Source organism: Mesoplodon bidens (assembly GCF_964165515.1).
Source record: "Mesoplodon bidens genome assembly, chromosome: 4".
Classification (NCBI taxonomy): Eukaryota; Metazoa; Chordata; class Mammalia; order Artiodactyla; family Ziphiidae; genus Mesoplodon; species Mesoplodon bidens.
Genome location: NC_138160.1, coordinates 138,799,342 through 138,813,677, shown reverse-complemented (window position 1 = coordinate 138,813,677; position 14,336 = coordinate 138,799,342). Strand labels below are relative to the sequence as shown.

Below are 14,336 nucleotides of genomic sequence, written 5' to 3'. Positions count from 1 at the left end.
TTTTTGTAACCAATGTTTTTTTTTTAAAAAGGAAAATGTATCAGCAACCTTTATAAAAATGATTTTCTTGTCATTCTGCATTTAAGCATAAGTGTTTTTTTTGTTTTTTTTTTGTTTTTTGTTTTTTTGCGGTACATGGGCCTCTCACTGCTGTGGCCTCTCCCGTTGCGGAGCACAGGCTCCGGAGGCACAGGCTCAGCGGCCATGGCTCATGGGCCCAGCCGCTCCGCGGCATGTGGGATCTTCCCGGACTGGGGCACGAACCCATGTCCCCTGCATCAGCAGGCGGACTCTCAACCACTGCACCACCAGGGAAGCCCTGAGCATGAGTATTTTTGAGCATCATACTTGTGACTGCCAACCAAGAATCAATTATTGTAACAGGTATATATTAGTTTCCTAGGGCTGCCATAAAAAGGACCACAAACTGGGGGCTTGAAACAACAGAGTTATATTCTTTCAGTTCTTCTTAAAGCCAGAAGTCAGAAATCAGCAGGGCTGCACACTCCGTCTGAAGGGTCTAGGGGAGAATCCTTCTTCGCTTCTTCCAGCTTTTGGTGACTCCCAGCATTCCTTGGCTGGTAGACACATCACTCTGATCTCTGCCTCCTTTTCCACATAGCCTTCTCTTCTTTTTGTGTCTCTTCTATCTCTTATAAGGACATTTGTCATTGGATTTAGGGCCTACCTGGATAATCCAGAATTATAGAATGACCTGTCTAGAGATCCTTACCTTAATTACATCTGCAAAGACCCTTTTTTCCTAATAAGGTCACATTCCCAGATTCTGAGACTTAGGACGTTGAGAAATCTTTTGGGGAACTCAACCTGCTATTAAGCTACTTTTTTTTTTTTCCATTTACGTTAGTCATTGTTGTAACATTTTTTTTTGTACATCAAACATTATGCCAAAATGTAAGCTATTTATCTTAAGACAATTGTCTTTGCCATAACTGAGAGTACTGTAACTGACGTTTACAATTAATTTCTGGCAACTTAAAATACTAGTGGCATTGCTGTCTAATAGTCAAATACTTCATCATAGATGGAATGTAATTATGAAATTAAAATGGCATCTTGTTTAGACTTGAATTATTTAGCAATCCTTTTCTTTCGTAGATGATCAAAAGTAAACTTCCATGAATTTGGAATCCATGTGTCCAATCAATGAGAATGTCTTCAGATTAGAGTAAAATCCCAATCATATAAGGCTTCCCCATCATTTCTCAAGAAAAAGAAAAAAGGCGGGAAGTATTACTCTCCCTTTCTTACCTTCAAACCAAAGTAAAAAAAGTAGGTTTTCACCTGGAAAGAGCACTTACTTTAAACAAGGTACAGAATGGCAAAGAAACTGACACTGAGGCTCCCAGGCTCAGGAGATACGGGTCTTAGGACTGAAATCCTGGCTGCCTCTGGGCTACAAGGATGCCATCCTAGCAGTGCAGGTGTGCCTTGGTGCCGGGTGTACATGAGGCAGGTCCCCAGAGGAGCCAAATCATTCTTTCAGAAAGCTCGTTCCCAAACTGGCCGTGTTCTGTCCATATGTTCAGTTCTGTGTGATCTCCTAAACAATGTGGTTCTTTATGGTGTTACTATTTGATAACCGTCATTATAAAGAGTCGGCTACTGACTGAGTTGTAATCATTTCCTGGATCCCAACACAAGACTGGCTCACCTGTTGCCAGTTGGGGTCGGGGCAAAGAGCAGTAGGAGAGATGATTAACTCCCATGTGCCATCGTTGAGAAGTTCTAGAGTAATGTGGAAAAGCCACAGTCTCAGTGCAACACTTTTACTATTTCTCAGTTATTCTGAAAGAGAAAACATCATTGTACACCATTTTTATGCTTTGATGTGTTTATCTGAATTATTGTTAATCCAGAGCAAATTTTTCTCATCCATTCATTTATTCAACAAATATTTATTTGGGAATTCCCTAGCGGTCCAATGGTTAGGACTCCACTGCTTCTATTGCAGGGGGCATGGGTTGGATCCCTGGTTGGGGAACTAAAATCCCGCAAGCTGCAAGCCATGTGGTGGGGCCATAAAGAAAGAAAGAAAGAAGGAAAGAGAGAGAGAGAGAGAGAGAGAGAGAAGAAAGAAAGCTCCATTAAAAAAAAACAGGAAAAAAAATGTATTCAACACCTATTGTCACCTTCACATAGATATGTGTATATATGCATGTGTAGAAATATGTATATATGTGTATGTGTGTATATATGTATGTGTATTTGTATACCTGTGTTTTATTTCTTAAGATTTATTATTTATTTATTTATTTTATTTATTATTATTTTTTTGCTGCATCGGGTCTTAGTTGTGGCGTGTGGGCTCTTCATTGTGGTGTGCAGGCTTCTCTCTAGCTGTGGGGCACAGGTTCCAGAGCACTTGGGCTCTGTAGGTTGCAGCATATGGGCTCCAGTTGAGGCACGTGAGCTCAGTAGTCGTGGTGCATGGACTTAGTTGCCCCATGGCATGTGGGACCTTAGTTCCCTGACCAAGGATCGAACCCACATCCCCTGCATTGTAAGGCGGATTCTTTACCACTGGACCACCAGGGAAGTCCCCTGTGTTTTATATATATGTGTATAGTGTGAGTATATATATAAGGGCTGAATAATACAACTGCTTTTCTCCTGCTACCCAGCAGTCCTCAGGTAAATCCTGGGACATTCCTTAGTTGTCCAGCCTCTCTCTGAAACAGTCCATATATGACCATGATGTAGAAGGACAGGCTTAAACTAATCAGCAGTAAATATGGCCCGTCTTCCCAACATCACTTTTTGCCCCATCATTTTAACTTTGGCCACTATTTCGAGTTTTCTACAGCACCGTTCCTCTCAACAGCATGGAAAGAGCGCTGTCATCGTAAGTGCGGTTAGGGAGAAAAAGCAGGCAGTGCGTGGTCCTGAAGCCCCCGGTGAGGGAGGGAACCCCAGCACTTAGCACTTCGACCATCAAATGGAGGAGGACACGGGGATAAGTGCAACCAGGGTCACAGGTCTGCCCCTGCCTCTTGGGAGTTAAGAATTTCCTTTCTCAAATCTGAGAATCTAAGTTTTTTCCCCCTACACATATTTTAAGGACTGGGAGAAGCACTTTCTGGATGCCAGTGCCAGCAAGCCAAGTGACTGGAACAGCGAACTGGATGGGGACTGGCAGACGCTGATGCTGCAGAAGCCTCCATACCAAGTGCGTGGCATTTTCTTCCCTCCAGCCCCCTCCCCCCCCATGTCCCCAGGGTCGACCACATACGGTTTGTTGTTGCAGGATGGCCTGAAACCAGAGGACATAGACAAAGATGTTTGGCTCCATCAGAAGATGAAAAACACCAACTATTTGATGGAATATGACCTCTCAGAATTTGAGAACATTGGTGCCATCGGACTGGAGCTTTGGCAGGTCACTTGGTTTTAAATTTGCTTTAGTTTAATAACTCTGGACTTCAGCCTAAACTCCTTAATTCACATAGCTAGTATTTGAGCTCCTATTGTGTGCCGGGCACCCCAACCTGGACACAAGACATACAGTCGTAGACAAAATGGACATCCTTCCTGCCCTGGGTACTTCTTGTCTGCCTTCCTGCTCCCTGGGAATTTGCCTGGAGCTGACCTTGTGGTGCCTGTCAGCTTTAGGATAAGACTGAAGATTCAGATGTAGCATGTCCAGGGTGGAGCCTGAGATTCTGCATCCCCAGCAAACTCCCTGGCGGTGCTGATGTTGCCCATCCACGGCTCCCACTTTGCACAGGAAGGTTCTCGAGCATCGGTTCTCAAACATCGCTGAATGCTCGAGTCACTGGGGAGTTCTTGAAAGTCTCAATGCCCCGGTGGTACCCCAGACCAGCTAAATCAGCATCCCTGGGGGTGAGACCAGGCATCAGGGGTTTTGTAAATGTTCTTGGTGGTCCCCATGTGCAGCCAAGTTTGAGAACCAGTGCCCTGGAGGAAACAGATATTCTAGAAAAGGGTATCTGCATGTCCTACTATTGACAGCTAATCACTGTTAAAGTACTGAGCAAATTACAACTGTTTATTTTGTGGAAGGTTTCATTTTTCACATCAGTAATGAAGGCCTTATTTTCATCCACAGGTGAGATCTGGAACCATCTTCGATAACTTCCTGATCACAGATGATGAAGAGTACGCTGAGAATTTTGGCAAGGCCACCTGGGGTGAAACCAAGGTACAATGAACACAATGAACTTTTCTTTCGTAATTCAGTTATTTCTGTACTTAAGTCTCACATATAGGAAAAGGCTTGATGAATTTTTACTAATGAACACCCCACCCAGATCAAGATATAGAAGGTCACAAGAGCTCCAGGAACCTCCTCACGATCCCTCCCAGCCAGCACCCACCCCCAAAGGAATAGTGGTTCCACTATTCCATCACTGTAGATGGATTTGACTCCTTTTGAAATTTATGTAAATGTAGCTACCCATTATTTATTCATTCAGGTAGTGTTGTGAAATTCATTCATATTTTTGCATACAGCAGTAGCTTGTTCTTCCTTTGTGAATATTCCAGAAGGTATGTATCCATTCTCTGTGGATGCAGCTTTGGGATGCTTCCAGTTTGTGGCCTCGTGGATAAAGCTGTTCCCATCATTCCTGTACATGTCTTTCAATGGACACATGCCCAGGGGTGGACAGGCTGGGTCACCAGTTCTTACACAAACAGTTTTCAGTGTGTCATCCTGTTTACATTCCCTTCCGCATGGTCAAGAATTTCAATTGTGTCGCATCTTTGGCCATGCTAGGTGTTACTGTCAGTTGTTGTTGATGAGTCGGTTTTATTGAAGTATAATTTACATACTGTGAAATGTACAGTTCTATGAATTCTGACAAACACATATAGTTATGAAACCACCACTAAAAATCAAGATGTAGAACAGTTTCACCACCCCAAAAAGTCTCCCTGTAACCAAGCCCTCCCCTACTCCAGCAATCACTGATCTGATATCCATCCTTACAGTATTTTTGAAGTATAGTTGATTTACAATGTTGTGTTAGTTTCAGGTGTACAGCAAAGTGATTTATTTATAAATATATATTCTTTTTCAGATTCAGAATATATGTATACTTTTTCAGATTCTTTTCCATTATAGGTTATTGCAAGATATTGAATATAGTTCCCTGTGCTATACAGTAGGTCCTTGTTTATGTCCCTATAGTTTTGCCTTTTCCAGAATGTCATATAAATGGAATCATATAGTATGGAGTCTTTTTGAGCCTGCTTCTCACACCAAGCATAGTGTCTCCAAGATTCCTCCGTGTTGCTGAGGTTCACTCAGTAGTTTGTATCTTCTTATTACTGAGTAGTTTATCTGCTCACCAGCTGATGGACATTTGGGTTGTTTCCAATTTTTTTTCTTTTTTTTTTTTTTTTTTTGACCGCACCACGGAGCATGCGGAATCTTAGTTCCCCGACCAGGGATCCAAGCCGCGCCCCCTGCAGTGGCAGCAGTGGAGTCCTAACCACTGCACCACAAGGAAAGTCCCAGGGGTGTTTCCAATTTTTAACAGTATGACCAAAGCTGCTATCAATTTTGCGTATAGTTTTTTTGTGTGGACGTGTGCTTTTATTTTTCTTGGGTAAATACCCAGGAGGGGGTTGCTGAGTTGTATGGTGTATCTTTAACTCTATGAGAAATTGCCAACCTGTTTCCAGAGGGGCTGCACTGTTTTGCAGTCTCTTCAGTCTCACCAGCACTGGGGACTGTGGGTTTCTATAGGTGTGTAGTGGTATCTCTCTCTGATTTTGTTTGCATTTCCTTGATGACGAATGAAGGTGGGTACTGTTTCATGGCTTTTGTGGCCATTTGGAGATCCTTTTTTGTGAAATACCTGTGTTTTAAGATGTAAGTTTTGTTATTCAGGTATGGTGAGGCCAGCGGATCAGGAGATGACTTCCATCAAAAAGATAGTTTATTTTACTCACAGATCCCCAGAGGAGGGGCCACGCCATGCCATTCAGGGCCACATGGGGAAGCACCAGGTTTGGTCAGGAGGCAGGGGGAGAGTGTGGAAGATGTGGGCAAAAAACTTTGTTTTGGTTTTTTGCAGGAAGAAACAGATGAAGCTGGATAAGCAGGCTTAGGATTGGCTAGTTTTAAGAATTTCAGTGGGCTCTGGGGTACTAGTTGTCTAGTACCTGGCTGTGGGATAATTAAGGCAAGGAGAAATCAGCCCTGAATATGAACCCAGTAGTGGAGGTCATTAGGGATGTGAGCTCTGAATGTAGTTTGCATATGAAGAGAGTGCTTTTTGGCATTTACTATCTCTAAGAATGGGCCCCCTTGGAGGGGCCATCCCTCCTGGGTCAGCAAGGCCCCAGATATCAAAGCAAGAGAAACATATGGTTGATACAGCCTGTTTATGTCGCTTGCCCACTTTCGCATTGGGTTATTTGACCTTTTCTTATTTAGTTGTAGGTGTTCTTTATATATTCTGTCAAGTTCTTTGTCAGATAAGGGCATTGTAAATGTCCTTGCCCACTCTGTGCTTTGCCTTTCTATTCCCTCAAATGTGGAAGCACTCCTGTATTTTTTTTTTAAGTCTGTATTTTGAGGCCCCTATCCTGAGAAACCAACTTAAAAACTTAGCTCTGCCTTCACATAAAGAAGATAAAATATCTTCCATCAGTACAAATTCATCTATAACTCTTTGGAGCCAGAGTATTGACACTAAAATGTATGCTTTTAATGGGCATAAACATTTTGTTTCTCGTGTTGTTAAGCGCCAATAACTAAATGGTGGCGCCGCTCACCCATAAGGAGAGAGTGGTCAGTGTCTTCTGGGAGTGCCATGACTTAGAGAGAAAGGTCTTGGAGGACCCTCCACACTGTTTTAGCCAGAAACTTTGGGTTGTTAAATTGCATGCCGGTGAGTTTAAATTAAGGGTGATACACAAAACATCTTCCTGCTTTTAATCGAAATCTCCTCATTCCCTTATTTTCACTGATAAGGCATCTTCCATGTCATGTCCGTCACACTGGGACCAACCGCAAAGCGGGTGTTTAAAATTTGAACATTCCAGGCATTTCAGGGGGAAATTTTCCCTCCACTGATGAAAGGTGGTTATCACTAAGTGATTTTCTCATGAGCCCTTTCTTCTGTTTCCCTTTTTTTTTTTTTCTTTTTTTTTTTTTTTTGCGGTACGTGGGCCTCTCACTGTTGTGGCCTCTCCCGTTGCGGAGCACAGGCTCCGGATGCGCAGGCTCAGCGGCCATGGCTCACGGGCCCAGCCGCTCCACGGCATGTGGGATCTTCCCAGACTGGGTCACGAACCCACGTCTCCTGCATCGGCAGGCGGACTCTCAACCACTGCGCCACCAGGGAAGCCCCTGTTTCCCTTTTTTAAAAAATATTTATTTATTTATTTTGGCTGCACCGTGTCTTAGTTGTGGCAGGCGGGCTTCTTAGTTGCTGCATGCATGCGAGATCTAATTCCCCGACCAAGGATTGAACCCCGGGCCCCCTGAACTGGAAGCGCAGAGTCTTACCCACTGGACCACCAGGGATGTCCCGAGCCATTTCTTCTTGAATCTGATTTCTGCAGCAAAGCCTTCCTAAACTCTTTTTTCAGGAATGACTATGGGAAATTTCTTGACGTGTCTTCACTCATCTAACCCTACTTTTAATCACATATGTCTGGAATTGCTCATTCAGGCTCTGAGGCCTCTTCTCATGACTCATTCACTGGTCAGCTGGTTGAAGGACTGGCCCAGGTGCTCTGGGAATAGAAGAAGGAGGGTGTATTCATTTCCTGGGGCTGCCATAACAAATCACCACAAACTTGCTGGCTTAAAACATCACAAATGTATTCTCTCCAATTCTGGAGGCCAGAATTCCAAAATCAGTATCAATAGGCTGAAATCAAGGCATCAGCAGGGCCTTGCTCTCTCCAAAGGCTCTAGGGGAGAACCCTTACTTCGCCTCTTGCAGCTTCTGATGGGTCCTCGTGCTCCTTGGTTTGTGGCCGCACCCTTCTAATCTTTGCTCCCATCTTCACGTGTCCTTCTCCTCTTCTGTCTCTGTTTGGGTCAAATCTCCCTCTGCCCCTCTCTTATGAGAACATTATGATAGAATTTAGTGTCCACCTGATAATCCAGTAGAATTTCCTCATCTCAACATGCTTAATTTAATCACATCTGCAAAGACCCTTTCCCCATATGTATGAGGTTACATTTACAGGTTCCAGGAATTGGGACCTGATTACTGGGGGGTTCTTTTTCAGCCGACCCCCAGCTGGTGTGGAGGCTTCCAGAAGGCAGGGGCAAGCTGCATGCTGACACCCAATCAGCCCACAGGAAGTATAATCCCCAGCCGCCGGGGTCTTTGTTTCTTTCTCCAGGGCCCAGAAAGGGAGATGGATGCCATACAGGCCAAGGAAGAAGTGAAGAAGGCCCGAGAGGAAGATGAGGACGAGCAGATGATGGGCAGGTTTGGTGGGAGAGAAAATATCTTCAAAGGATTCCACAGGAGGAACGAACTTTAATCATTCCCACCCCGAATAAAGATGACTGGTAAAACCTTGTTTCTACTTTTTTTTTTTTTGCGGTACGTGGGCCTCTCACTGTTGTGGCCTCTCCCGTTGCAGAGCATAGGCTCCGGACGCGCAAGCCCCAGCGGCCATGGCTCACGGGCCTAGCCGCTCCGCGCGTGGCATGTGGGATCTTCCCGGACCCGGGCACGAACCTGTGTCCCCTGCATCGGCAGGAGGACTCTCAACCACTGCGCCACCAGGGAAGCTCTTGTTTCTACTTTAATCAACATTTAAAAGCTCAAATGTCTACATACATGGTCATTTGTCTAATTTTCTTTGAAAAATGTTCCCACGCTTCTCGGTGGGATCGGTCTGGTTTTCCCCCAGCACTTTCCGCCCCCTCCTCCCCGACCCCAGGTACCCAGGGACGTTTCCTTTGGACAAACCGCAGTGCTGGAGGAAGCCTGAGGCCAGTGAGAGTCTGGCCAAAAACACAATGCTCTTTTCTTAATCCCCAAAATGTTTTATAAATAAAAGGTGGTAAAACTTACCTTGAAAAAGGAGAAATGATACTTTATTTCTTTAGGTTGTAAATTACTAATAGCTTATGTGAAACTTTTCCAGTATGGAATCTTTATGCAGCATCGTTGACGCGGAAAGGTTTTGCGTGCCTCATTTGCACGCTGGTTATTATGGAGAACCCAGGCCTTGTGCACAGATGTTTAACATTCCATAAAGGAGCTTCTTCCCCCACTCTGTGACCCACTTCTATGGCCGTTAGTGCTCTGTAAGACAGAGGAATGAAATTCATTCTCTCAAGTGAAAATAGTGATTACTTCGCAGCTAAATATTTTTCCTTAAATCAAATGACTTGCTTAAAAAAAAAAAAGCCACACATAGCAGCCTTCTGTTTTGAAGAGCTCTGTTTTCACGCAGAAATTTGTGTTGAAATAATCAAATTTAGGACACATGTTACGAATAAGCCAAATAAAATCGGAAATTATATAGAACGTATTGATAGATGATCAGTGTGAAAAGTCTGGCCAGGAAGTGAAGGTCTGGCAAATTTTGTTCTGGCTTTCGTTGAAGTTGGCAGACCTTCGACCTTGAACTTTTTCAAGGTCCTTCAACTTTTTCAGCTGACAGTCACATTGGTCTTCCCAGTTTATCAGGGGTTATCAGTCTCAGAAGCTAAAGACTCACTCCCTGGAAGTGCAGGGGTGGGATTCAAACACTGTCCACCTTTTAAATCTCTGAACGAGGGGAGAAGTTAATGAGGGAAGAAGCAGTGCTAGACCTCAAGAGAAAATGCTGGAAACAATTGTACAAAACGGGTCAGACCAGCTCAGACCCTGCAGAACTCATCTTCCGCAGCAGCGCTGTCCTGGAGAACTTTCCTCATTTGAGCTGGCAATAAAGTATCCACTGGCCACATGTGAGGCCTTGAAATGTGGCTGGTGGGACTGAGGAATGAATTTTATTTTTAATTAATAAACATTTTCTAGAGCAGTTTTAGATTCCCAGTAAAGCTGAGCAGAAAGTAGAGAGAGTTCCCATATACTGTCTGTCCTCACACCCTCACACCCTCCCTTACCAATGACATCCCACACCATGGTGGTATGTTTGTCACAACTGATTGATGTGTCACACGGACACATCATTATCACCCAGAGTCTGTACTGTGCATTAGGGTTCACTCTTGGTGTTGTGCCTTCTATGGAGGAACGAATTTTTAGTCTTATTTTATTGTAACATTTATTATTTTTTCTTCCAGTTTTATTGATATATAATTGACGTACAGCACTATATAAGTTTAAGGTGTACAGCATAATGATTTGACTTACATACATCATGAACTGATGACCACAATAAGTTTAGTGAACATCCATCATCTCATATAGATACAAAATTAAAGACATAGAAAGAATATATGTTTTCCTTGTACTGAGAACTCTTAGGATTTACTCCCAACAATTTTCATTATAACATACAGCAGTCTTAATTATATTTATCATGTTGTACATTATATCCCTAGTACTTATTTATCTTATAACTGGAAATTTATACCTTTTGACTGCCTTCATCCAGTTCCCCCCCACTCCTACCTCCTGCCTCTGGTAATGACAAATCTGATCTCTTTTTCTATGAGTTTGTTTCTTTTTGAAGTATAATTGATCTACAACACTATGTTAGTTCCTGTTCCACAACGTAGTGATGTGATATTTCTCTACATTTCAAAATGAGAAATAAAGTCTTTACAGACGTAATCAAGTGATAATGAGATCATTAAGGTGGGTCCTAATCCAATATGACTGGTATCCTTATAAGTGGGAAATTTGGACACAGAGACAGACATGTACAGAGGGAAGACCATGTAAAGATCCAGGGTGACACCATCTTCAAGGCAAGAAACACTGGAGGCTACCAGAAGCTTGGAAAGGGGCATGGAACAGATCCTCCCTTACAGAATTGTAATTGATTTAAATTTAAACTTACATTGCCATATGTGGTGAGAGGCCACTGTGTTGGACGGTGCAGCTTTAGACTCGTGAGAGAGGCCCCAGGACGGCTGATTACTGCTCAGGGTGGCGGGCACAGTAGTAGAGGGAGTTCCAGGCCACTCTGCTACTGGCCAGGTGAGACTCTCACCATTGAGCCTGGTTCCAGTCAACACACGATAGTCTCTGTGGTTTTTGTTGCCCCTGTAGACTCTCGACAGCGAGGCTGGAAGCCTGCACAATTTTCCCAGACAACCTTGCCCGTTAGTGCCCCACCACGTTCTGTGAGAAGGACATCAGAAGACGGGTGAAGAGGAGAAGCCATTTTTTCCAGGTTCCTGCCGGCACCTTAGGCAGTGGGGACAATAGTGGTGACTTTAGCAACAATGGCAGAAACAGTGGTGGCCAGTGAGGACCAGTATCTGGGTTCCTGCTCAGGGCCCAGTGGTTGTGGGTTTGGGGTAACACCCTTTCCCTTTTGACTTTTAGTCCTAAAGAGGCTAGCAGCTTCCTACTGTTACTAATCTTAGGTAACCTTGCATTTCTCCTCTGTTTTTCCAATGCTTTTGCACTCAGTCTCCTGTTACAAATTGTCCTCTGTTTGAAATATCTAGGATGACTTCTCTTTTCCTTATGGAACATGGACCAATAAAGCACCCAAGGCAGCTAAAAGCCTCCATCACCCCCACCAGGACCACCACTGCATCTTTCCAGCTGTCCCACTTGCTTCCACCCATCCCCTCTCCATCCACTTTGCCTACCTTATCCAGAGCTGCTGTTCTAGAGCAGCTGTTCATGTTCAAAACCTTCTGGTGAGGGACTTCCCTGGTGGACCCGTGGTTAAGACTCTGCTCTCCCTATGCAGGGGCTCTGTGTTCAGTCCCTGGTTGGGGGACTAAGAGCCTGCATGCCGCACAGTGTGGCAAAAAATAAATAAATAAATAAATAATCTTAAAAAAAAACACCCTCTGGTGGCCTCTCATTTCTCTTTGCACAGGGAACTGAGGAGCGAAGAAGCACCATAAGGCTGAAAGCTTGGAGCTCGGAGAGCAAGGTGGTCTCAAGATGAGGCTGGATCACATGTGGTCTTATTTTATTGCTCTTCACACAGGGCTCTCCAATCAGACCATATGTAATCCAGCCTCATTTCAAGACCCTCTGTCTTGCTGTCTGAGTTCCAGAGCCTCAGTCTCAAAGTGCCTCTTCGCTACTCAGCTTCCTCTGCTTGTGATGGTTTCGAGGCCCCACCGTCGCTGCAGTCAGGCTCAACCTTCAAGTGTCACACCATTGGACTTCTCTGTAGCACTTATCACTGGTTATCTATTCCCTCATGTGATTTTTAAAAATCAATTATCTTTTTGGCTGCGTTGGGTCTTCGTTGCTGCGTGTAGGCTTTCTCTAGTTGTGGTGAGTGGGGGCTACTCTTTGTTGCGGTGCGCTAGCTTCTCACTGCAGTGCCTTCTCTTGTTGCGGAGCATGGGCTCTAGGCACATGGGCTTCAGTAGTTGTGGCACGCAGGCTCAGTAGTTGTGGCACATGGCTTAGTTGCTCCACGGCGTGTGGGATCTTTCCCAGACCAGGACTTGAACTCATGTCCCCTGCATTGGCAAGAGGATTCTTAACTACTGCGCCACCAGGGAAGTCCCTCCTCATGTGATTTTTTCATGTCTGCTTCCTTCCTCTAGACCTGTGGTTCTCACAGTGGGGGGCCTGGGGATCAGCAACCTCAGCACCTCCTGGGGATTTGTTAGAAATGCAAAAATCTCTGGCCCCACCCAGATCTGTAAACCAGAATCTGGAAACCTAGTCTACTTAACAAGTCTGGGTAGCTCCAGGGTGAGACCTTTTTGTGTAGAGTGTGTGTCTGCCTGGCCCACAAATGGAGCACCTGTACTCAATGAGCATTTGATGGTGAATGGTTGTTGAATGAATTACAAAGCACACTGTGCTCATTTGAAGGGCACGAGGTATGTCAAGTTGCTGAAGACACTGGAGCAAGCAGTTGTGAGACTCCAGAGGGGAGGAGGTGGACAGGAAGCTGTGCCCTCACTACCCCAAGATCGCACAGCCTTCCAGCTTGTCTGCCTGAGAAGTGCCACTATCACAGGAGACCAAGTAAGGGGAAGGTGACCCGTGCTGAAGAAACCTTGTGCCGCTGTGGTCAGCTACTCAGCAGGATCTTCCTTCCTCATCCTTTTAGTGGAAACCGGCCACAGATGAGTGGGTGTCTATAGTAAAAAGAAGGCAAAACATGTCTAAACAAATAAATGCGCCTCCATAATGGTCCTCCAGCAAACACCAGGTGCCTGCTCTGTACAGGGCACAGAGTGAGGCATAGAGGTGGAACAATAATAGCAAACACATATTACCATTCCCTCTTTTCAGAAGAGGGGATTGGGGGCGCAGAGAGGCTACTTAAATGACTTGCCAAGATCACACAGCAAGAAAGTGGCCACACACACACACAGCTATCCTAGGAACAGGGCGTCTTGTTGGGCAGGGTGAGGGTCCCGACCCTCTGCCAGGTGGGCGACGGCCTCTTCATAGTGCTTTTGCCAGGCGCACGGCAATGGGAACAGCATCCCTAGAAGAGGGCCCATCATCGGCTAGGACCCGGAGGGGTAAGGAACCTTGGCAGACGAGCCGAGGAATTGGGAAGGAGGTGGTGAAGGAGCGCCTGAGGCACTCTGCAAAGGTCCCGGTTCCCGCCCCCTCCGGCTGGGGCTAGGCGCGCGCGGCCCCGCCCTCAACCCCCTCCCCTTCAGGCTCCGCTGAGCTTGCGCGGCCCTGTTTCGGCCCCTCCCTCTCCCGGGCCGGGCTGCGCGCGCACCGCCCCTCGCACCAGTGCGCACGCGCGGCCCCGCCCTGTTCCCCCCGGCGCTCGGAGCCCGAGTCCGCGGGAAGATGGCGGCCCCGCTCATTCCCCTCTCCCAGCAGGTACGGGCTGGCCAGGCGGGCGGGGGGGAGGGTGGGGGCTGCGCCGCCACCCGTGCGGGCGCAAGGCGGACGCTGCGGGGAGGCCTAAGCGCGAGGAGGCCCAGCTGGGCGGCGGCGGCTCACGCTGAGGGGCCCCGGCGGAGGGCGGGCGTGTGGTCCTGAAGGTGACAGGCCGGTCCGGCCCTCGGCCTCCCGCACCAGAGCGCCGCAGGCGGAGCCGCAGCGCGTGTCTGCTCCACCCGGGGCCCGGCGTTCTCCGCAGCTTCCAGGACGGGTGATGCACGGTAGCATTGGGTTGCCTCCCGGGGAGGTGGGCCAGGGGAGCAAGCAGTTCTGCGGGTGCGGCAGCCTCGCGGGTCTTTGTCTCCTGCCGGGTCCCAACGCCGGGGCGGCAGTGTCCCCGCCGCGGCGGAG

General features: G+C 46.4%; 2 protein-coding genes across 16 annotated transcripts in view; both read left to right on the top strand.

Moving 5' to 3' along the window:
* CALR3 (calreticulin 3) overlaps nt 1-8,619 on the top strand; it is a 31,348-nt gene extending 22,729 nt beyond the window's left edge. The window contains exons 6-9 of the mRNA XM_081233632.1: nt 3,083-3,190; nt 3,269-3,400; nt 4,091-4,183; nt 8,356-8,619. Coding sequence (XP_081089758.1) covers nt 3,083-3,190; nt 3,269-3,400; nt 4,091-4,183; nt 8,356-8,499 — 477 coding nt within the window. The 3' untranslated portion in view covers nt 8,500-8,619. The remainder of the gene's footprint in view (nt 1-3,082; nt 3,191-3,268; nt 3,401-4,090; nt 4,184-8,355) is intronic.
* A 5,228-nt stretch (nt 8,620-13,847) lies between these two features.
* Nucleotides 13,848-14,336, top strand: part of EPS15L1 (epidermal growth factor receptor pathway substrate 15 like 1) — a 101,365-nt gene continuing 100,876 nt past the window's right edge. For 6 of the 15 annotated variants that reach the window (XM_081233614.1, XM_081233624.1, XM_081233626.1 and 3 more), the window contains exon 1: nt 13,855-13,922. Coding sequence is in view for 5 of the 15 variants with exons in the window: in XM_081233627.1 (XP_081089753.1) it covers nt 13,890-13,922 (33 nt within the window). In the remaining 10 variants the exon portion in view is untranslated. Of the gene's footprint in view, nt 13,923-14,336 lie in introns of all 15 variants that reach the window. The other 9 variants (XM_081233627.1, XM_081233618.1, XM_081233623.1 and 6 more) reach the window with 4 other exon arrangements.